The 24,120-nt window shown below is 48.8% G+C and overlaps 1 protein-coding gene across 1 annotated transcript in view; it reads left to right on the forward strand.

The window, feature by feature from the left end:
• NEXMIF (neurite extension and migration factor) overlaps positions 1-24,120 on the forward strand; it is a 165,439-nt gene that overhangs the window by 127,661 nt on the left and 13,658 nt on the right. The window contains exon 3 of the mRNA XM_050974531.1: positions 22,015-22,139. Within this exon, the coding sequence (XP_050830488.1) occupies positions 22,064-22,139 (76 nt within the window). The 5' untranslated portion in view covers positions 22,015-22,063. The remainder of the gene's footprint in view (positions 1-22,014; positions 22,140-24,120) is intronic.

Here is a 24,120-nt window from a genome sequence, read left to right on the forward strand (position 1 = left end):
AATCATTGGAACAGGCTGCCCAGGACAGTGATGGAGTCCCCATCCCTGAAAGTATCCAAAAACTGAGTGTTTGTGGCACTTTGTGGTATTCTTTATTTGCCGTGGTGGTGTACAGGTGAGGGCTGGACTTGGTGGTCTTGGAGGTCATTTTCCAACCTTGATGATCCTGTGCTTCTCCTCTGGTTTCTCCACTGCTTCAAGCCCAGACTCCAGACTGCCAGCTCTTGGGCTGCCTTCAGAGAGAGCCCTGCTCCTCCTGCTTTTTCCCAGTGGCACAGATTCCCAGGGCCTTGTAAGGTGTTTAAACATTTCCAGTGACAGCACTGTCACCCACAGCATTCCAGCTCTTCCTGCACAGCCTACCTGGCAGAGGGAAAGCCTCTTCCAGCCCTCCTGCAGACACAGCCTGCCTGCATGCAGCCACGGGCGCTGTGTGTGGCAGGAGCACTTTTGCACTTTGTGCTTTCATTATCTGGACTTGCCCAAGCTATTTCTGCATCTGGCAGTCAGTGGGAGGAAGGAGCACCCCGTTTGGTTCCTCACCTTGTTTGCTTCCCTTGGAACTCACACAGGATTTGGATGGAGCCTCTCCCTTTGCCTATCCAGGTGTTCCTCTTGGTGGCACTTGTCACCCTGATATTTTCTGAAAAATCCCTTTGCCAGGATTTCTTCTCCTGGGAAGGTGAGAAGCTTCAGCTTCTCCATGTTTTGCTGCTCTGGAATATGATCTGGAGATTGTTTATCCAAACATAAATTGTTATGTGAATTGTTTGTAATTCATGACCAATCACCATCAGCTGTGTCAGACTCTGAGGAGTCAGTCATGAACTTTCATTTTGTCATTCTTTTCTAGCCTTCTGATGTATCCTTGCTCTTTCTTTAGTATAGTTTTAGTATAGCATTCTTTAATATAATATAATATAATCATATCAAATCATATCATATATATAATATAATATAATAATAAATCAGCCTTCTGAGGACATGGAGTCAAATTCTCATCTCTTACCTCGTCCTGGGGACCCTCACAAACACCACAGTTGCTCTCCTCCTCCTCTTCCTCACGTTTCCTGTGCTGCAGCCCCTGTTGTGCTCTGCACAAGTCAGAGTGTGACATTTCCCCTGCAGGGCTGGAATGGCTCTTGGGGTGCTCTGAGCCCTGCAGGGCTGGATCCTGCCCGGGCTCCAAGGGTGACAGCAGGGCAGGGACCTGGCGAGCTGAGGTGGACCCAGGTGGCTGCTCTGTCAGACCTGGATTAACAGGGGACATTCAGTCATTACCAACATCAGGAGGTTCCACCAGCAGCATCAAAATGTTATTGCTTTGGCTCCTGAAGTGCTGTTGAGGTGGGGTCACTCCTGCTGGGGTGCTCTTGGGGTCCTGGTGGGGCTGCTGGTGCTTGGTGTGACCCAGCAGGGGAAGCCCTGGGTCAGCCAGCAGCTGGCGGGGGAAAGCATGAGGTCAGGGGGGTAAATAATGGATATTTAATGGACATCTCCTTTGCCCAGGGCTTTCCCCTGACAGCAGCTCTGGGGCAGGGATGGCAGGAGGGGAAGGACAAGAGGCAGCATTTCTCCCCTTGGCTTCCTGCTGGCTTTGGGGCACAGAGGAGTCACCTGGAGCTGTGGGAGCACTGAGCCTGCACACACAGACCTGGGCTCTGGAGCCAGCTGGGGGTGTCCAGCCTGGAGAGGAGAAGGCTCTAGGGAAGCCTCACAGTCCTTTCCAGGGCCTGAAGGGCTCCAGGAGAGCTGGAGAAGGACTTGGGACCAGGGATAGAGGGACAGGACACCGGGAATGGCTCCCAGTGCCAGAGGGCAGGGAGGGATGGGATATTAGGGAGAAATCCTTCCCTGTGGGGGTGGAGAGGCCAGAGCAGCTGTGGCTGCCCCTGGATCCCTGGAAGTGTCCCAGGCCAGCTTGGAGAGGGTTGGAGCAGCCTGGGACAGTGGGAGGTGTCCCTGCCATGGCAGGGGTGGAATAAAATAATCCTTAAGGTCCCTTTCAGTGCAAACCATTCTGTGATTCTGTGGTTGGCCATAGAGGGAATTTCTCTTTTCCAACTGCATCATGTGGAATGTGGACACTGATATTTAGGATATGCCAAAGGCAGGCAGACCAGAATTCCTTTTTTTATCACAATACTCTTTGATTAAGATCATTACAGCGACTGGGAGCAGCACTGCTGGTACTTCTGTGAGCTGGTATTTCTGTCTCACAGGCTGCAGCTCAGTGTTCAAGCTGTCAGCCCAGATGCAATTTAAAAAATAAAAAAAAACCCAACCCAAAAAAAACAACAAAAAAAAAACCTCCCCAAAAAATAACAGAAAACCAAAAATGGTTCTCATCCATTAAGCCATTTTAGAGCAGTGGTTTTAAAAAGTAGATTCTAACTTGCTCTGGAATATTTTTATGGATATGCATCTACATGTTGTAAGATTTTCAAGAAAAATCTCTTGCACATCTCTGGATTCCTTTCCTTTGTTACATGAGAAGGGGCTCATGCCTGTTAAAGGGACCTTTGATGGGGAATTGGTCCCAAACACAACTGCTCTTTGCATGTTGTTTTAAGTCCAGTTCAATTTGCCATTCAGAACTGGGTTTTTTGGGTTTTTTTTTAACTTCTGTACAAAGAGGGAACAGTGCAGTTCCAAGCAGACCAACACCATTTAATGCAATGGTGACATCATGCAGTTAAATCAGAGCAGGGACTGTGAATGTGTAAGGGTGGAGTCAGGGAAAAATGTGGACAGACTGGATAAATGGTAAAAGATAAGGAACCTGGTGAATCCTCACATGCTCAGAAATTGTGAGACTGGCTTAAACCATGCAATTTAAAAAGTAAATCCTGATTTCTTTTATGTGTGTGCTGGGTTTTCGAGCTTCTAAGTCACACTGTTTCGTGCTTTCAAGCATTTCTTTGCAGTTTGGTGAGCCAGGCACAGGCTTTGGTTCAGGTGAGACTGTCAGGTCTCAACTCCAGGAGCTCCAGCATTGGGAAAGACACCAGACAGTCAGAGCTGATCCCACAGGGTGAGCTGAAAGCACTAAATTTAGGTCATTTAAAATCTTTCCCCTCTGCAGTGCTGCTGGGTTGTTAACCAAGGCAAAAAAACCCATGGAAGTGCTTTGAGTTCCAAACTGATCCCATCCTTTCCAATCCCAGCATAAATTCTGTGGAGCTTTACCTCCCTCCCACAGCCAGGCCCAAAGAGAGAGAGGAACTCTGTCATTTTCCTCCCCATCCATCCAAGGAACAGACACCAGGGATCTGCTAATGAAATATTGGCAGATCCTTGCCAGGAGAAGCGACAGTGAGAGAAATCTGTGCTGGTAGACAGGGGAGCTGCAGCAGTGACCTGACAGGACTGAGCCAATCCAACCCAGGGATCTGATTGCTATTGAGAGAAAATATCCCTGGCTCCAAGAAAAGAGGGCAAAATCCCTTTAGTGGGATGGAGTTGCACCATCTGTGACACCTGCATTCAGGGCTGGGCACGGGGGATGGTGGGGAAGGAGATTGTGCAGCAGAACTTGCGTCACTTACCTCGGAATAAAGAGGTTTCCTTTCTGAAAGGCTCTCAGCACATCTTGAAGTAAATGGGAGCCAAGGACGTTTGTCATCTGGCAGACTGAGGCATGGAGCTGGACTGGATGGACCTTTCAGGGCTTGCACATGGAAATTTCCTGCCTGTCCATGGGAGTGGGGAGGATTCCTGAGGGATGCCCCTGGAGCAGCAGTGTGGGGCTGAAAAGTGCTGGGGCCAGAGGCACCCCTGGGAGATGTTCTTGCCCAGTTCCTCCTGATGCCTCAGGTTTGGCTTTTCTGTTTTTCAGGTTCTGTGCTGCTTTGGTGTGTGGGTCTGGGTTTCATATTATGGGATGGCGAGCTCTGTGCACAGAGCAGGGAGACAAAACAATTCCTTTTCCAGCTGGGACCAAGGACAAATGATCCAAATCTCATCCCAAGAGCACAAACAACATGGACTGAAGAGAGAAAAACAAGCAGGATGGGACTGCCTGGGCTGGGGCTGTAATTGGACAATGAACTCCAACATGCAAATGGTGCAGAAGTGATCAAAGTGAAGGACACCATGACTGGTCAGGGATTTTTGTGATCACTTTGGTTCATCTTGGGTGTGGCCCTGGCTGGGCTCTTGTGCTGCCCAAGGTGCATCCATGGAGGCCTTTTAATAAATCCCTGCTTTATTCTTTACCTCTAGGTCAGCCTTCCCAAGGCATCACTCCCTGCCCTGGTTGTTGTTGTCCTGGTGTTTGAGTGGCAGCTCAGGGATGTGGAGTGAGCTCAGGGGCTGGAGAGCATCCTCTGCACCCCCACCCAGCCTGGCCCCTCTTCTCTGAGGCACTTGAGGTACCAGAGCAGTTTGTGATGGGTTATCTCCTTGATACAGGCCTCTCTGTTATAGAAAAAAGGCCAGGAAATGTTTAATATTCTCAGATTTTAAAGATGTCTTCAGCTCATATGAGCCTTGGAAGTCTCCACCTTGAGCTGGGCTTTTCCTCCCTTGGATCTGGGTTTTTTCACAGAATCACAGAATCATTCAGGTTGGAAAGATCAGCAAGGAGGAGCGGGCCCTGGCTGGCTGCAGAATCAGAGCACTACAGGAGGTCTGGGTGTCTCATCCCAGGGGATTCCCACCTCTTCCAAAAGCCATTACACATAAGTGGGCTCTGTCATTTCTGGCAAGTTATTCCCAGACAAATAGCAGTGAAAATGTTTTATGGACTGAATCACTGTGAGGGGTTTAATTGCTTCCTTTCTGCAGCATTTAATTCTTGCTGGGATAAGTCACTCCTCTGGCAAGACCTTTGTGTTTTTCAGGTGAGGAAGAACCGAAAGCAGAAGCCCTCAATCCATCCCATAAATTCTTTTAAACCAGTGGTGAGGCAGGCTGTAGCTCTCAGGTTGTTGCTTGCCACTGGAAGAGCTCTGGTTTTCCTTCACAGCCATGGAATCACAGCCTCATTCAGGCTGGAGAATCCCTCTGAGGCTCTCAGGTCCAACCACTGCCCCAGCACTGCCAAGGCCACCACTCAGCCGGTCCCAGGTGACAGATCCACATGGCTTTTGCATCCCTCCAGGAATGGGGCCTCCACCACTGGGCAGCTGTGCCAGGGCTGGACAGCCCATTCCAGGAAGGAGTTTCCCCAAATAGCCAACTTGAGCCTCTTCTGGAACAATGTGAGGCCGTTCCCTCTCCTCCTGTCCCTGTTCCCTGGGATAAGATCCCAAATCCCCCCGGCTGTCCCCTCCTGTCAGGAGCTGTGCAGAGCCAGAAGGGCCCCCCGAGCCTCCTTTGCTCCAGGCTGAGCCTCTTCCCAGCTCCCCCAGCCTCTCCTGGTGCTCCATTCCCTTCTCTGGACTCACTCCAACCCCAAATTGTTTTTAAATACCGACAAACTTGCAAATGAGCCTTCCCTAGCAGAGCCCAGCCCCTGGACTGGGCGCCAGGGCCGGCCGAGCAGGCCGCTCCCGTGCTGACAGCCTCCACCAGGCCGTGCCCGCCTAAACCGGCTCCTGGTGAAACCACTCCTGTTTCTCGGAGCCCTGGGCTCAGCACAGCCCATTTATCAGCTCCTGCTCCAAGGTTTTTAGCAGGGACATGGTGTGGGTTCAGCAAACAGGCTGGGAGACGGCAGCCGGCGCCTTCCCCGTGAGCCTCTCCAGCACGGCCAGCCAAGAGCCGTGGCCTTGGATTGCTGCAGGGCCTGTCCTGCTGGGAGAGCAGCCTGGCCCCCTGCTTTAAATATACTTGGACATGCCAGTCCCCTTCTTTAACATCCAGGCTGGGAAAACAGATTCTGCCTGCAGCATCATTAGCAGTGTCACCTCGCCGGGGTGATATCCAGGGATCCTCTAAGTGACTTTAGGATGCTGTGCTAATGCCTTTTCCTTAAACAAGAGCCCTGGGCACAGCTAGAGGACTGGTTTAGGACTTAATTTATGCATTGCTCTGGAGTTTATTCAGTGGGTTGTTGCTCTCTTGCTAAGATAAAGGATGGATATGTCACAGTGGTGGCTCGTGTGAGCCCCCACCTGCAGGGCTGCCTCCAGCTCTGGAGTCCCCAGCACAGGAAGGCCATGGAGCTGCTGGAGCGAGTCCAGAGGAGGCCAAAAAGGTGATGGAAGTGATGGAACTCCTGTCATGGAACTCCCATCCTGTGAGGAAGGGCTCAGGGAGACCTGACAAGCCCTTCCAGTGCTTAAATGGCTCTGGGAGAGCTGGAGAGGGATGTGGGACATGGGCCTGCAGTGAAAGGACACTGGGAATGGCTCCACTGCCAGGGGGCAGGGAAAAAGGGGATATTGGGGATTAGGAATTGTTCCCTGGGAGGGTGGGCAGGCCCTGGCACAGGGTGCCCAAAGAAGCTGTGGCTGTCCCTGGATCTCTGGCAGTGCCCAAGGCCAGGCTGGACAGGGCCTGGAGCAGCCGGGGACAGTGGGAGGTGTCCCTGCCATGGCAGGGATGGCACTGGATGAGCTTTAAGGTCCTTTCCAACCCAAACCATTCTGTGATTCTGTGAGTGTGTGTCAGTGTCTCCAGACCACTTTCCCATTCTTCAGTCAGGAAAATTTCTCCATTGCATCCACAGAAAGGCTTCATGGCAGTGACCACGTCTCTGCCCACTGCCCACACTCTTCATCCCACCATGGTCACCCTCCATGCTGGAGGTCACACGCTCCTGTGTTCCAGCTGTGTTTTTTTCAGCAAACACCAGATTTGATCAATTCTGCTTTGGGATATTGAGTTCACCAGAGGTCCAGGACCAGGACAAAGATTTCTGTTCCTTCCTGTCCCTGCTGGCAAAGGCTCAGCCCCACGTTCCCTGCAGCCTCCATGGCCACCAGCTGCTGCTCCTGCCACTGCTCCCAGAGGCAGAATCCCTGATTTCCTGCAAATCAAAAGCCTGCACATGGTTTTCTTTAACTGAGATACCTTTGAAAGAGTTTCTACAGACTGAATTTGTAATGCACATTGGGGAAGGGTTTTTTTCCCACCGTTATCAGCTCTAATGAAATCCCAGGTCAGTTTTAGGCAGCCTGTTATCTCTGTGATCTGGAGCTCTGCACTAATTTCCAGGAGTCTCAATCTCCCAAATGAATCTCCTCATTTTGGGATGGATGTGGCATTTCCCTGGGGCTCAGGAGGAGCAAACCCCAGGTTCTTCTCCCTGGGCAGCAGTTACCCCATGCACCTTTTACCCTGACTTTGATTTAAAAAGCCTCTTGTGTGGTTTCAAAGTCTTCACTTTTAGCTCTGTTCCCACACTGGCTTTATGGTCAGAGGGATTTCGTTATTATTCCCTTTCTTATGCACTCTTGCAGGGGTAGCATCAGCAAATCATGGAATCACAGAGCGATTTGGGTTGGGAGGGACTGTAAGGCTTGTCTGGTTCCAAGCTGCAAGCTCATCTGGTTCAGGTTGGACATTAAGAAAAAATGATTCACAGTCAGGGTGATTAGAAATTGGAAGGGGCTGCCCAGGGAGGTGGTGGAGTCCCCATCCCTGGAGGTGTTTAAGGGAAGACTGGATGTGGCACTCAGTGATACGTTTGGTTCATTTATGTGCAGGATTCTGCTTTGTCCCTAGACACCATCCCTGTTGGCTAATTTGATTTAAATGAGGTTAAATAAAAACCTGCACAACGTGTTTTGCTGGACTTCCATCAAATTGCTCAACAATAGCACCACTTACTGTGTGTACAAATATGACTTTTCCACTCTGGGAGTGAAAGCAATTTATCAACAAGTGGTCCTTGTCCCTGTACTGTGGCAAGTCTTTGTGAAATCCACTTTTTAGAGCAGGCTGTGGTTTATGCAACGTGTGTCTTCATTACAAATGTGCTGTAATTTTTAAATGTTAAGATGCAGAAGAATGAAAAGCGAGCGTGCCGTTAGGAATAATTTTTGAAGGGGAAAGCTGTCCATTGTGCAGACACTCCTTGAAATGAATAGATCTGCATTAAATGTGTTCTTGAACTTGGTGATGGACTTTGATTCCATCCATTGTGGAGGATATTTCACCAAGGGAAATGGTGAAAGGGGAGCTGGGTGATTTATCCTTCCATTTCCACCTTTGTGTTTGCCAGCCAGCATTGTTCCCCTTCCCTTCTCACTGGTTTTTTGGGACAGTCCGTGGTGGGAACACCCTTCTGCACACGGGAGACTCGTTTTTCTGCCAGAAGGTTTTAATCCACATCTCCTGAAGAGCTGTTTCCCCCACACTTGCTGGTGTCTGTCCCACGTGGATGCAGCACAGCCCCTTCCCAAGCAGGATCCACCTCTGCAGCACACACTGAATCCAAACAACCTGGGCTGACCCGTGGCAGTGGCCAGGACCAGCCTTGGGTACGTGGCCCTGCTTGCAGTTTGAATGATGATTTTTTGGTTCATCCGGCTGAAACTTTTCATTTTATCTCATTAGAAATCTGAAGTGATGAAGTTGGAAAATAAGACAACACAGTGTCACAGTCAAATTGTGTCTCCCTGGTGGGAGATTCTGTGTCTTGGAGTTGGAGTTGATGGCCCAAGTTCTCCAGACCCTGGTGGGAGGTGCTGGGATCTCACCTGTGGTGCAGAAGGGAGGGATCCATCCATCTCCCTCCCAGAGGGTGGAGGCACAGCCCCTCCTTGCAGGCTGTTAGGCCACAGAGGGAGCTCCCTAAGGCTCTGTTGGTTTAGAACTGGGGGAAGGCAGAGCTGAGCAGGGTTTGAGGTCAGACAGTGGCACCCACGTGCTCAGGACAGACCCTTTCCCCACTTGTCACAAAGCCCTGTCTCTCCCTCCCTCCACTAGAAGGATTTAGATACAACTTGGTATGAGAGGAATTTTAAATCTTCTTCTTTGGTGTCTGTCGATATTTCCTTGGAGAGATACCTTATTTTTCAGCTGGATGAATGGCCTTTCCCAGGTCTGGTTGACACTCAGCATGTCAGAGGTGCTGCAGAGCTGCATCCTGATCCATGTGTGCCAGCGTGGGTGGCATTGGGAAGGCACCTGCAGCCTGGGAAAGGCCGTGGCCACCAGAGAGCCACTTGCTTTTCTGAAAATACTGAAACCCTGAGTGTTGTTATCGTTGCATTGATGCGAGCAGCCAGCTGGAATCTGGAATCTCTGCAGAGCAGGGAAAAACTGGGGAGGCTGCAGCATTCCAGGCAGGCAGGATGATGGCTCCAGAGCAGGCAGCCTCAGCTCAGCAGTCCCTGGCTGATCTCAGTTTCGTGTCTCAGCACTGATGTTATTTTAATACAGTTCCATGGCTGGAGTTGCTGTGATTAGCAGAGCAATTTGCAGCGCGTTCTTCAAAATTGCCAATCAGTTTGAGCCCAAAATAGATGGAAGCTGCTGCCCAAAAAAGCCCTGAATGGTTTTGTAAAGTCTGAGCAGGATTCGAGGTGCCTCTGTGACGTGCAGGATCCCCAAGCTCCTGCCTTGCACCCCTTCTCACTGCAGAGTGGAGAACCAGAGGTGAGGCTAAAAGGGCAGGAGGTGTTGTAGGGGTTTTGGTGAATCCCTTGGAGGTGGCTGTGTCTCCTTGGGATGCCAGGGTCACACCCTTCCCACCTCCTTTTATCCCAGCAGCAGGGCTGGATTCAGGAGGTTTAGAGGTGAGGTGAGAAGAGGAGTGAGTTCTCCTCTTTGAGATGATAACTGTGCACCCTGGTCATCCAATGGCCCTGGCTTGGAGGGTGGAATTTGCTGGATTTTGGCCACCTTGGGCCAGCAGCAGTGGCAGCAGCTGCTGGAGCACCAGAGGGTACAGATGGCACCGTGCAGCCACATCCATGGCATCTTCCTCCCTGGTGGTGCTTCTGCTGCCAAGCCAGAGCCCGTGGGCTCCACTTCCCTTTGCATTTCCCCTCTCCCTGCTCTTTGCAGGGCTCTGGGAGGACTATCAGCCAGTGCTCTGGGAGGGGGATGGAGGTGTTGGGTTGGGGAGCTCTGAGTCCATCACATCCATCTTTCCCTTGGAAACTGAGGTGTGCTGCCCCTTGGGCTAACTCGTAGCCAGGACCTGCACAAGGGTGGTCAGCCCTTAAATCCCGGCAGGTGTTTGAGGGTCAGGGTGACACAGGTGGGTGACAGAGGGAACATGAGCAAAGCCCACCCAAGGGGGGTACCTCAAGGTGCATCCTGTGCGTTATCTGGTCTTGGTTTTCCAGGGGAATTGGTACAAAACCATGAATTCATCATTCATGGCATTTATTAATCTGTTTTCAGTCGGGTTTTGACTTTGTTGAGATCTTACTCTTTAAGGTGGGAGGCTGAGAAGTATAGCCAGAAATAAGATGGGATTTGAAGTGATTTAAAACGTTTTTTAGCTTTGCAAAAGAGAAGTTGGGGTTTTTTTTGTTTGGCTTTACTTTTTCTTAGCAGTTCCATCATTGCTCTCAATTTATCTGGGGTACTTTGGAACCGACAGTGAAGTGTCCTTGAGAGGCTGGGAACACATCACTGCTGACTCCTGACAAAGTTTTTAAAAAGCCAGATTGTTTATTTTGAGGAAGGATGACAAAGCCCTTGTTTTGTGGAAAGCAAAGCCCTCAGCAGGGCTTGGCATGAGGAGGAGACAGAGAGAGGCCTGGAGCCTCCAGCCAAGCTGAAGTTTCCCTCCCTCACATCGTCCCTGGCCTCGTGAGCGCAGATTGGGATACGAGGTTTTTATTTCTACTGAAGAATTGATTTCATGGCTGCCCTAAGTGAGCAGAGCTGTGATGCATTAACTGATGTCAGGCAGGGGATGTTTACCTATTTATCTTGGCTGCAGCAGTGCCTGTAGTATTTTCTTCCTCTGTTCTCCAAGACTCATTAAACGTTACAAACACCGGCGAAGTCCTAATGAAACAATTGCATCCTCATGGCTTGATATGCAAACTAACACCTCCAGCAAAGGCTGATAAATGCCTGTCTTTATGATTTTTTTCTTCCCACTACATTCACATGGAGGGGAAACATATTGACTTTCTCTGCTCTGGAGCCAGCTTGGGAAAGCTGGGGGTGCTGCCCTGGAGAAGGCTCCAGGGAGAGCTCAGAGCCCCTTCCAGGGCCTAGAGGGGCTCCAGGAGAGCTGCAGAGGGACTTGGGACAAGGCATGGAGGGACAGGACACAGGGAATGGATCCCACTGCCAGGGGGCAGGGATGGTTGGGGTATTGGGAATTAGGAATTGTTCCCTGGCAGGGTGGGCAAGCCCTGGCACAGGGTGCCCAGAGCAGCTGTGGCTGCCCCTGGATCCCTGGAAGTGCCCAAGGCCAGGCTGGACACTGGGGCTGGGAGCAGCCTGGGGCAGTGGGAGGTGTCCCAGCTGATCTTTAGGATCCCTTCCAAGCCAACCCACGCCTCGATCTGTGCTCCCCTGTGCTGCGCCTGATGCCGCAGGTGGGATGTTGGGGCAGATGCCTGGCAGCCCCAGGTTGTTCTGTGTCCTCTCCCAGCTCAGGGCTTCATCCCTCTTGGCTTGGGAAGTGGCTCTGGCTTGGTGGCTGCCTGTGCCCTGTGAGGCCGTGCCAGGAGCCGCCGGCTCCTCCAGAGCCGCTCTGTTAACGCCAGGGGAGCCCCGGCCCGGCTGATTGGTGTGGCAGGGCTTGAATTCTGCACTGAATATGACTAATAATCCATGACCTGGCTGTGATTATAGATGAAAGAAAGCTGATGAAGAGACCCTGCAGTGGCACAGAAAGGAATTAGCCATTGTCTAAAGCCGGGGCAGTACCGGAGCATTTGGATTTCACATCTGAGATTCACGGGTGAATAATTCAGCACTTGAAAAAATGCTTCAGCCTCAGTGTGACATCTCCACATCTTCTTTCAGTGATATCCAAGACTTTAACTAAACATTGCTTCCCAGGGAGCTGGGGCAGCTGTCCAGATATTTTTCCTCTTAAATATCAGCATTCCAGATTGTTACCTGGTTACGAATGGAGATTTGGATGGATATCTTAGGAGATGCAATCTCTCCTGAGGCGGGATTTTCCCTTCAGAAATCACCCCCAACCTTTGGCAGAACCCAAAACCTTCCCAAGTAAAATTAGGAGACGTGGCTTTAGATTTAATTGTTGTTTCCATCTAATTGTGGGATATGCTAAGGCCTGTGGAGTGGGAATGGGGTTGTTTGGTGCGGGGAATTTTGAATAAATGAGCCAGTTCTCAAAGGGAAAATGTTGGTGGATTTCTTACATGTGAACAGGAAAGTGGAGGAAAAGTAGGTTGTGTGTAAAACAGCCTTGGAAAATGGCTTGATGTTTTCTACAGGGGCCCTGTAACCCTCAAACTAAATCCAGTGCTATTAAATCTCTGCACTTGAGTGGAAAGGAAGAACCACCCAGGAATGGAAGTGTTAAAGTGTTCCCACAACCTCAGCTCCGCTTCCTCCAGCGTATACATTAGTGTAAGTCTTTAAATAAATGATCACATATTATTCCTCAAATAATTCATCCATTTTCTGAATTATTAGCTAAAAATGGATGGTATCTTATAATTGTCATCAATTCCAACTCCTTATCAGGTCTAATAAGTTCTTTTCTCGGTGTGATAAGTGTTTTGATCATTTCCTTTCCTGCCTCCCCTGATTCCCTCCATAGTCAGAAGCATTGGCTCCTTGGGATGCACATCATGGGATGAGACTGGGAAGTTGCTTTACCTGGAAAATCTGTGGTCCAGCTGTGTCAGCTGTAGGAAACTACTCAGGAAAATAAACCCAAGTCAGGAGGTGCTGCATGTTTTCCCTAAGTGTGGCTCACTTTTAGGCTCGCCTGGCCAGGCAGAGCCACTGCACCCAGCTGGTCTCAGGGCAAAATGATGGTGGTGATGTATTTAAGAGCTGCTACCTGCTTGTGTTATTAAAAGTTTTAAAACCAAATGAGCAGAAGTAACCCCAGCTTTGTGCCCCAGAGCTGAAAGCACAGGCATTCCTTTCCAAGCACAAGGAATATGCAGGAATTGCATGAAGTTGGAAGTTTTAAAATGGAAATCGTATGGAAGGGCCCATCTGCTATCAGTGCCATCATTTATATGTACATAGAAAGGAAAAATCCTTATGAAACTTGGGAGTTGTTCAGGAATATTCAAAGGATCTGGCTAGAAACTTGGATATAATGTCTAAGGGGATTTTGTCTCCCACATCACCCTTTTTTGGGGGATTTCTCTCCCTTGCCTCTTTTCTGGCAGTCTTTGGTTTCTTGCAGGTGATGGCCTGGGATGTAGCACATGGCATGGCCCTGCTCATGGGAACAAGATGAGCTTTGAGGTCCCTTCCAGCCCAGACAATCCTGGGATTCCATGTCCCACAGTAAGGGAACAGCAGCTCCCTGAACCAGTTCTTTGAGTAAAACATGGCAGGAATGAGCCCTTCCTCCCTTGCTCCATCTTAATTCCTTTCTGTGCCTAAGCCCAGCACTTTGCTGTTTGGTTTCCTGTCTGTGCTTTTATGAAAATTATGTGTACTTTAGAAATTAACGCTTTTTATCCAGAGTCCACGCTGGCTAATTGCTAGTAAGGGACAAACGAGATTTGTTACAGTTTTTTTTTTCTCCTATAAAATTCCTAATTTGAAGATATTAGAAAAGAGAAATGTTTACCCCACTAGGGTTACTGCAAATATCCTGATGAGCTTTCACATCCTCCTCCAGCACCAGCCTAATTACCCTCCTTAGCCCAAACTTTAATATATTACAAATTCGTACAGAAAAAAGAAATTCCTCTTTTCCTCCTTCTTTTTTTAAACCCGGTGTTCTTTTTTTAACAGGGAAAATAAGAGAATATTTCTCATAGGGAAAGAGGCAATGGCAAAGTTTAGGACTGAGACTTTTCTTCAGCATATCCCTGTGAAATCCAACTCTTTGTGCTGTTTCAGCTCTGCATTAATCCATATCTCTAAACAAAATTTTACACACCCTTCTTCAGCTGAGTCATTTCATAAATCCCAGTGTGTGAGGGACTCTGAAACATCCCCTTGCTTCATCAGCTTCTGTAATCTTAATGCACTTGACCTTGGCCTCTCCTGTTTCCTGATGAGGTGCACAGGAAGAGTTTGTTAAGCTTTTCTGACACTGGTTTGTCAATGGATCCATAAATACAGCAGCAGAAAGGGAATCTGGGTAATAAGTTCATTTAAATGAAGCAATTCTGCCCATCAAGAAATCTCCATCCCAAACTACTCTTTATTTGTTTTGTTATTTTAGAGCAGACTGATGTATAATTAGCTCTGGAGAGTCCTCATGTGTTTGTGAGGTTAATACCCCACGATCCCACTGAATTTTCAACCTTTGCAGATTTAGGAGAGTTGGAGTTTTCAATCATTCCACTCTAATTTTCTCAGAAATCCAGGCCCTTAACATTTCTGATTTTATTTAACTTCATGTGCAGAGCTGGAGTGAGAAGGACATGTTTGGAATAAAGTTGCTTTCAAGGAGGAAAGGCAAAAAGCACCATCCTGGGCTGACTTTGGGCATCTTTGCTACTTAAAGGGAGCTTTGAAAAAAGATGGAGAGGGGCTTTCCAGACAGGACAAAGAGAGATTAAACTGCCAGAGGGGATTTAGATTAGGAATGAAGAGGAAATTCTTTGCTCTGCAGGTGGGCAGGCCCTGGCACAGGGTGCCAGAGCAGCTGTGGCTGTCCCTGGATCCCTGGCAGTGCCCAAGGCCAGGCTGGACAGGGCTGGGAGCAGCCTGGGGCAGTGGAAGGTGTCCCTGCCATGGCAGGGGGTGGAATGGGCTTTAAGGTCCTTTCCAACCCAAGCCATTCTGTGATTCTGTTAATTAGAAATGTTTTTACTTCTGGCCATCGCAGCTAAACCAAAGTTTGTGCTCTTACTCATTTTCAGGAGATGAAAATCTCCCCCTCACTTGCCAGTGCTTTTCAAAACTATGCAGCTGCTGACACTAATTATTGCTTCATTTCCTTCCACTTCTATAAAATATGAGAGGATGACCAAAAAAAAAAACCCCCAGGACTCTTCTTAATCATCCTCCCTGGCTCTGGGTAGGCAGGAATTCTCTTTATGCTTCTTGTCCTCAGAATGGGGTGCACTCATTGCAACCCTCATCAGGTCCACCTGGGCTCTTGCATTTCCTCACCCTCATTATTCCCACAGGAATATTTACCCTGCCCCATGTGCAAATTCATCCCACATTTGGTAAAAAAGGAGATTTAATTCTTCCTCCTTTGAATCATCAAGGTTTCCTCGGGTTCTTGGTCATGGCTGTGGGGATGTGGAGTGGAGCTGTGCTCATCTGAGCCCACAGCCTTTGTTTGTGGCCCTGGGCCCTCCTTTTCCCTTCCATCTCCTCAGTCCCTCTGTTCTCCACTTCCCCACCAGCTTCCCCTGCCCTCCAGTGATTCTCCCCTGACTCTCCCCTTCCTTGCTTTGCATTTTGGAGCTCTCCTCTCTGGGGTTTGGCAGCTCTGCCTTCCCTAACCCAGGACAGTATTAATGCTGAAGCCCTCCACATTTCAGACGTTCCCTCATGCGTTTCAGCTCCTCCAGGATTTTAATTGCCACCTTTTTCCCTTTGTGATACACTGCTGCTCTTGATGGCTGAGAATACATTTACAGAGAAAGCTCCTTTGGTATTTAATGTGTGCTTTGTCAGGAAGGCTGTAATTTTGTTCACTTCCTTCCTTTTGCCTTTAAGTTGTTTGTGACAGGTCTTGAAACACTCACACCTTATGTCCTCCCAGAGTAAGGTCAGAAACTGTCATTTATTTGAGAGCTGGCTTTAAATAGCCTGTTCTTAATATCATATCTGGGGGTCTGCTGGAGTTGGGGCCTGGGCTCTGCAGTAATTGTTGCATCTGCTTTCAGCTGAGGAAAAGTGGAGGCTTGCTATGAATATTAACAACTCATCCATCCTTTGCACCTTCTGGGAACACACCAGTTCTGAAATTGTTTCCTATTTTAATGGTTTTTGCGTTCTCCATTTTCTCTGCAACCTCCTTTTTCTTTAATCAACTTCATCCACACCCCCCCCCTTCCAGATTTATTCCTAATTGGAGGCTTTTATCTGTATTTATACCTGAACCTGTTCTCAGCTAACACTGGCTCTATCAGACCTTACCTTCTTGTAGGGTTTTAGATGTCTCACTGCTGGCATTGACCCACAAAACCCTTCTTTGTTTCCTATTTCTCCTTCACCTGGGCTTTTCTCCTGTGCTCTCACCATCATTGATAGGAAAAGCCCAGGGAACTGCTGGGAGATGCAATTTCCTTGTGAGGTTTTTCTGGGAAAATAGCTTTGAAACCAGAACCCTCAAGTGCAACCTCCCTTTGGTGGACTGGAGCAGCACTTGGTGCTGGGCAGGGAGGGAGATGGTTCCAGACCAAGGAAACATTTCCTTAGGAACTTCACCTTTCTGACTCTGTCAGATCAGGAAACCTCAGGTACTCTGCATTTTTTCCTTATTTCAGCAAAAATCAGAGGCCCTTGGCCTAGGTAGAAATGTGAATTCATGGAAACAGAGCTTTATTCAGAGAGGTGCTGTTAGCATTAAAATTTAGCACGCTCATTGGCTGGCAAGTGAAAATTTTGAGCACTTCATCCCCCAGTTATGGAATTATAGTGAAAATACAAGGATCAAATGGCATCCCTGGAGTATCAAGGATCAGGGGATTTCAGAATCTGGTAGGAAAACAGCATCCTTCAGGGCAGTGAACCACCAGGCTGGCATTGCTGTGCCTTCTGGTGCTGCCTCACCACAATTTCTCCATGGGAACTCTGTCCTGTGTCCTGCTGTGGGATTAAAGAAGGGGAAAAAAGGGGAAAAGAACGCAAGAAAAAAACAACCAAGCAGAAAACTACCTGGCTTTTGTCCTCTCCAGGAGTCCATCAGCCTGTGCCACAGGGGAGGAGGGGTGTGTGGTGTCCCTGCTGCTGAGGGGAGCTGGGTTCTCAGGGGTGGAGGGCAGGGACAGACAGCTGGCTCTGCATTTTGGGGAGAGCCTGGGTCCTGTTCCCAACCAATCCCTGGCCCTGACTCTGCTCTGAGCTTCTGCAGCACTTGCTGAGGTCCTGCAGGGACAGGAGACATGGCTGGGAGGAGCATGGTGTGTTCAGCATCCCCCATCCACAGAGAGAGCTGAATCCTCTCCTACTATTACTCTACTGACTGTAAATATCTCGGAGACATTTACATGGTATTTCTTTTTAAGTATATAATGTTTTCATTCAAAAGTATCACAATTCTTAAAAGACCTGTCAGAGGCTCTGACATGTAATTAATTTCTCTAAAGCTCTTTTTTTGAAAGATACAACTGCATATATAGAACGCCTGCACTTATTCACAATTCTGCAGGAGAAAAAGGTACAGCTTCTTCTTCTTCTTCTTTGCTTTCTTCCCCCACTTCTCCATAAAAAGATTCTCCTTCACTTCGGGTACTCCCTCTCCATCTCCCCTCATGAGCTACAACACTCAGGATGTGGAAGCTGTGTGTAAACAGGAGCTGGCATGTTGGGTTTTGTCTGGATGTGAGTGGCTTTTTGTCTGTTCAGCTTGAAGGGGAAACACTCTTGCAACTTTAATTCCAGAGCAGCCCCCACCAGCTCAGAACTTTGTCCTTCTCACAGAATTCCCAGTGTGCAGCTGGGCTTCCAGTCATGGGCTCATGGGCTGTTCCTTATTTTTACCTGGTAGATTTTCCCCCTCCTCTGCCTGGGCAGAGTGTTGAGCTCTGTGGTGTAATGGTGATACCCAGGAGATATGAATGAGGTGATGTTCAAGCAGCAGGGGATAAATATTTGTATTTATAGATTATATTGAGATGTAGATACATAGATTTGAGTGGCCAAGCACTGGATGCTGTGGCAATCATGACCAACTTTTTTGTTTTATCCCCTCTAAGTGCATCCAGGGCATCCCTGTGGCCATCCCTGGTCCTGCTGGGAAATGCCACCAGCCAAATCACTGCTGCTGCCCAAGGAAGAGTCTGCAGGGGGAGGAAATTCTCCAGCAGGTCCCTTGGCACAATTCCTCCTTGGGCTGGCACCTGGGGATCTGTGGAGCTGGAGAGGCTGAAGGGGATGCCATCTCCCCATGGCACCTCTGACAGAGTGAAGTGATGCTTTGTAAACACCAATTCAGAAAAGCTGCAGCAGAAAATGGGCATTTTCTGGCTGACAAAGAAGCAAAGCAACTTGTTGCTCTCTTTGTAGAGGGCAGCCGTTGAGCAGATGCTATTTTTTGGTTGTTTAAAAGCATGGCATTTCCCCTTTTGTCTTTGTAAAATCAGTGTTAGCCGCAACATGCTTAAGTCCTAGAGTTGGGATGGGCTTAAGTGAGCAGCAGCTCCATCATTGATGTGACTGGAGGTGAGTGAGGGAACATGTCCAGGATGTTTAGCTTTGCAATTTGGGTGTTTCCTTCTCTGTTCATGGGTTCATTCCAGCCCTGATCATTCTGGGATTCTGCAGTTCTAGGGATTTCTAGAAAAAGATATAATCTGCTTTTACTCCAAGAACTGGTGAAGGGACATTCCAGCAGGAGCTTGCTCTGTGCTGGGAGCAGAGGGAGCTGAAGGAGCCTCAGCTGGGACATCATTTTCCAGCCATGTTTGCCTTCATTCCAGCAGCACCAACACCCATAACACCTCTCCAGTGTCTCAGGAGGTTTTTTAAAAGAGAACAAAAGCATCTTTCGGGTTCCTTGGCCCCCTGGGCAGAAGGACCTGCTCGAAGGCAGCAGGAGGTTTGTGGCAGAGGGTCCATTGTGTCTTTGTCTGCACGTGGGCTGGTCACTAACAGGTTTTGTTAGCACTAGGAATAGGAAAATTGACAGGAATTGTGAGGAATGGGGAATTTCCTCAGCTGTGATGCTGAGGGTTTTTAGAGGCACTTGCAGCCTTTCACCTGACCTGGGCCATAGGGCTGAAAGGGGTTTCTCCAGGTCAATGAGCTCTGGGTATTGCTGCCACAGCTCTGCATCCTGGCCTTCTGTCCATTAATTTGTCCATCTTGTGCTTAAAAGGAGTTGGATTATTGTTCAGCTCCATTGCTTGCTTCCTACTGCTCCTTCCCCTCCATCTCCTTGCTGGCCAGTGACTCTCTGTGGTGCCAGCTGTGATCGTAGCAGGCCAATGCCCTCAAGTCCTGGTGCAATCAGCAAAAGTGCTGCTGAATTCTTCCCTGTGCCTGAACGTGCTGTGCCTGTCCTTGAAGCACAGCCAGCCCCTCTCTGCTCTTGCCCTCCTCCTCCAGAGGCTGCAGCTCCTCTGACCCCACGTCTCTGCCCATCCTCTTCCTCCATCCACTCTGGCTCCAGTCAAGTTCACAAACTTGGAGCTGGTGCCTGATTTTCTTCCTGCCAGCTCTTCATAATATCCTGACCCCAGCAGTGCCTCTCTTCAGTTGCCTGACACCATCTGAAATCTATATTCTCTCCCTTTTGTGCCTCAGTCTGCAGATGACTCTTGTGTTTTGTGCTCTCCTGCTACCCAGTGTATTCTCTGCACACTGCCCTTATCCCCTGGACCTCTCCTGCTTTCATTTTTCTTACCTGGGACCAGCTGTTCTTCTCCTCTTTGTTATCCCCAGCCTTCTGTTCCTTCCTGCTCTGCATCACATCCAGCCCCTTTGTCAGCTTTTCTTTCCCACTTGCGGCTGGTTCTCCCCATCCCTTTTGGGCTCTCACCTTTCCTGGTCACACTGGTCCCAAAGGTCCCCTTGTCCAGCAGGTCTCAGCACACTTGGGCTGTCTGTCCCATTTATCCTTCATCTCTCTAACCCTGTGGGAAGATGGCCCACTTGGACCCTTCTCAGTTCTTCCCAGCTCCTTTCTGGAGCTCAGCTCTGCTCTCTGGGTCACTGCACTCAGGGAAAAGGCTTGTCCCCAAGCACATCCCCTTTCCTGCTGCATTCCACTGCCTTCATTGTCTTCTCCAGCCTTTGGATCTCATCCACCAGGAACATCCCTGGTGTGCTTCCCTCCCCCTTGTGCATACACATCCCCAAAAATCACAACACTAGGAGATAAGGGTCTGTAAACTCTCCCTCTGTGCCTGTTGGCTTGGCTGCTTGCGTGCTCATTGCTCTGTTTGTTCCTGCTCTCTCCATGAAAGCTGGCACTTGAGTATCCATCAGAATCAAGGAAAGATGGACCCCTTCCTCATGGGCAGGGCTTGGAGCAGCCTGGGACAGTGGCAGGTGTCCCTGCCTATGGCAGGGGGTGGCACTGGATGGGCTTTAGTGTCCCTTCCTACCCAAACCATTCTGGGACACCTCAGCCCCCTCCCCAGCAGCCCCACTGGCCCATGTGTGCAGCCATTGGTGGTTCTCTGGTCTCCTGAGACCCCTCTGGTTCTCCCGAGGCTGACGATATTTTATTAATATTTTCATTAATAGATATTCTAAAAACTTAATTTATTAATACTTCTCTTAATTAAGGCACATTTAACAGGCAGGAGATGTTATCAAGGAGACACAAATCTGCAGCCTGTCAGTGGCAGATGCAGAGCACCTTCCACACTCAGACATTAATCTCCTTCATGGAAAAATAACTCTGATCTCTGCCCTGGCTTTTGGAGGCTCTCCTGCTGCAGCATGTCAGCAGTGAAAGGGCACAGAGGGAGCTCAGGCTGTGGGGAGGGTGCTGGCAGGAGAGGGGTCTTAGCACAGCAAACAGGCTGGTGTTGGAGAGCTTTGAGATGGGGATTTGCATCAAAGGAAAACTCTCGGGGTTAGTTAAATATTCCTCTAAATATGCAAAGGAATGGAGTTACTGATGCTTGTTATTCTTATCTTCCTCTCGGTGTCACAACATCTTTAAGTTGGGTGAAGGTTTCACTTACTAAGGCGGTTGTAAAGATTTCACGTTAATTAAGAGGACTCCACTGCAAATCTGAATATGAATGAAGTTTGGCTGCTGAACCCCAGGGCAATGAGTGCTGTGGGAACAGCAGACACTGACAAATGTTGATGTGAAAAGTAAAAAGCCAAACAAAAAAAAACCCAAACCCAGAAAAACACCTAAACCAATGCTGCAATCTAGTACCTGTTCTGTGAGAGGGAAAAATTTGAGTTTGAGTTGCCAGAAGAGCATAAAATAGATTTGCACTTGGATTTGCAGTCAAAGAGGTGAAATTCTGTCAATCAGGATCCCTGATGAGGGTTCTCCAGTGCCAGCCATGCCTGGGTTCCAGCCACATCACTCCATAGGCAGGTGGTGGGGGGCTCTCCATGGAGGAATGAGAAGATGTGGGTTGGATCCTCATCTCATCTCATCTCATCTCATCTCATCTCATCTCATCTCATCTCATCTCATCTCATCTCATCTCATCTCATCTCATCTCATCTCACCTCAGGTTCTTTGCTCTGGTGAAGCCCCACCAAGCCCAGTCAGCCTGGACTGCTCATCACTCCCTGGAGCTGGAGCTTCACCCAGAGGGGGCAGCCTTAGGGGTCTGGGGGATGAGTCTTCCAGGGATGGAGCTCTCGTGGTGAACAGTGAGACTGGACACACTTTTCCACCAAAAAATGCTTTTTGGGGAAGTTTTTCATGCCTGCCAGTGCTTGGAAGGGCAGTGGCTGATAGCGAGGGTGAGCAGCTGTCACTCCCCATCTGTGGGTTCTTCCAGTTCCATCGTAGAGTTGCTGTTGATGAACTGGGATGAATCCTCTCCTTATCTCTCCACGGATCCATCTGGAGATGGATGGCCTTTCCTGGCTGGACATGACTAAAGTGCCTTTGCACAGCAGTTTTGGGTGATGTGGGGGTCCTGCAGAGGTGCTGAGCACCTCCCCACCTCCCAGAGCAGGACTTGGGGAAAGGAAATGCTGAGACACAACATTTTCACCTTGCTGAAAGTACATGGGACTTGGCTTTTGGAGTGGAAAAGTGACAAGCTGAGAGCCTAAATAAATTGGATTTGTCCTCTTAAGGAGGCTGCAGGCAGCCTGTGAGGCTGTGTGGGGGTGTTTTATTGTTGTTATTTTTTATTCACGGTTCCTTGAGCTGATCCTGGGGATTGCACTGACTGTGGTTGTGTTTCTGGAAATGTGCAGGTTGGCCAGATGCAGTGGGGCATGGAGTGAACAGAAAGAGGTTAAATTGATGGATGACCAACAAGAGCAGGATTGTGCCTCAGAAGACCAAGAAACTATCCTGATTAATGGGGTGAAAGAAAATGGTAAGGAACTTAATTATGGTACATGAGGGAGCAGCGACAACTTGGAAGCCAACTTATTTTCCTAATTCCTTTTGTGTATTTAATATTAGCAGTTTGTGGCTGTCTCTGCAATGTGGAGCAGGGGAGTAAATGGGTGTTTTCTGCACAGGAATCATTCCAGCCATAAATCTACACCTTTTTAGGCCTTAACAAGATCTCCTTTTACCTGTGCATGGGCATGGCTGGAAATGTTTATGTGCACATGCAGTTTGAATTAGAGATTTTAGTTTGGTTTCTTGGGGAAAAAAAGTCATCCAGGACTTTGCAGCCCCTCTATCTGTTGGGAATCTTTCCCTCCCTTGGCATTACAATCCCATTAGGCAATATTAGCAAGATTTAGCTGAAGGAAACTTAGTTCCTACAAACTGAGGGAAATTAGAGATTGTGTGGGAGAAAGGACCCAGGATTAGTGGGAAGGTAAGGTTGGGTTTGTGAGCTCATTCTTGCCTCATCACCCAGCACATGGGATTCCCTATCCTGTAATCCCTTTTCTGCACAGACAGGTAGTGTTCCTGGGAGCCACCAAGAGGGGTGGGGAAGGATCAGCCCCTTGCAGCAGCCTCCCAGAATGCCCATTGATTCTATATTTGCTCTCAGAATATCTATTTCATTGATTCTATATTTGCTCTCAGAATAACTAATTAGGAGTAACAGTGCTCAGCTGTCTGAAACCCTGATTGAAATAAATAAGCCTCTGAGCATTTTCTGAGGTCATTTGGACTGTAATCTCTGGCCACAGTAAACGCAGAGGGGAGGCAGAGCCTGATGCTTTCATTCTTCAGTGTGTTTTATGTTTAATTTCATGGCTTTTTACATTTTGTATTGGCCCATAAATCTTGAGATAGATAGATAGATAGATAGATTTTATTTATATATAAATTTGATCCTGTTAGATGTCAAGGACTTGGTCCTCTGACATATGTTCAGATCTTTCTGTCAGCTCTGTACAAGGTGGTAGAGACAAATGTTCTTTGCCAAGACCTTTTAGCAGCTCCAGCCACGTGGGTGCCCATGAGGGCCCCACAGCTTGTGCTGGTGGCAGGTGAGGCACATGCTCACACTTGGCCCTGGGATGTAATTTGGGAGGTTCTGTCCCTGTCAGCCCATCCCCTGCCTCACTACCCAGGGTGAAGCTGCAGCTGCTGGAGCTGCAAGGGGATTTTGTAGCCATGGTCCCTTTGTCTGATCCAGTGGACAGCAAAGTCAGTGCTGCCCTGATCAGTAAGGAGGGGTTTCTAGAACCTCACACCAGTTCCATGGAATTCAGTTAAACAGGGCTTAAAAAGTGCTTTAATTAGACATAACACTGCTTTAGGTTAGAAGAGACCTTAAAGCCCATCCAGTGCCACCCCCTGCCATGGGGAGGGACACCTTCCACTATTCCAGGTTGCTCCAAGCTCCATCCAACCTTGGACACTTCCAGGTATCCAGGGACAGCCACAGCTGCTCTGGGCACCTGTGCCAGGGCCTGCCCACCCTCAGAGCTAAGAATTCCTTCCCCACATCCCATCCCAGTCTCCCCTCTGTCAGTTTAAACTTTCAGTTTGAACACTGCTGTGTGGGAGTTGCTGCTGAATCCAAGGCCAGGAGCCAGCACAGAGCTCTGGAGCTGCCACCTCCCCTTGCCCATGTGCTGTTGGGTGGATGCTGAGGGAAACTGGGAAAAGTGGTTTTGCTTCTCCAGCATTTTCTGTGTGAACTGTATTCCCTTGGAGCATCATTTGAACACAGGCCTGATTTTAGGCTGATATGGAGCCCTAGAAAATCAGGTTTTGGCATTTGTATTTCACAAGAGTTAAGTTCACTCACACAAGTATAAACCTAAAGAAACGCCCAGAGAGGGTTTATTTTATATAATAGCAGCTTTGCCTATTGAAGGCAGCTTTTGAGATTGAATTTCAGCTTTCTGCCTCCCCCTTCTTTGAGTCTTACAGCATTCACA

The sequence above is a fragment of the Serinus canaria genome, chromosome 4A (genome assembly GCF_022539315.1).
Source record: "Serinus canaria isolate serCan28SL12 chromosome 4A, serCan2020, whole genome shotgun sequence".
In the NCBI taxonomy this organism is placed as follows: Eukaryota; Metazoa; Chordata; class Aves; order Passeriformes; family Fringillidae; genus Serinus; species Serinus canaria.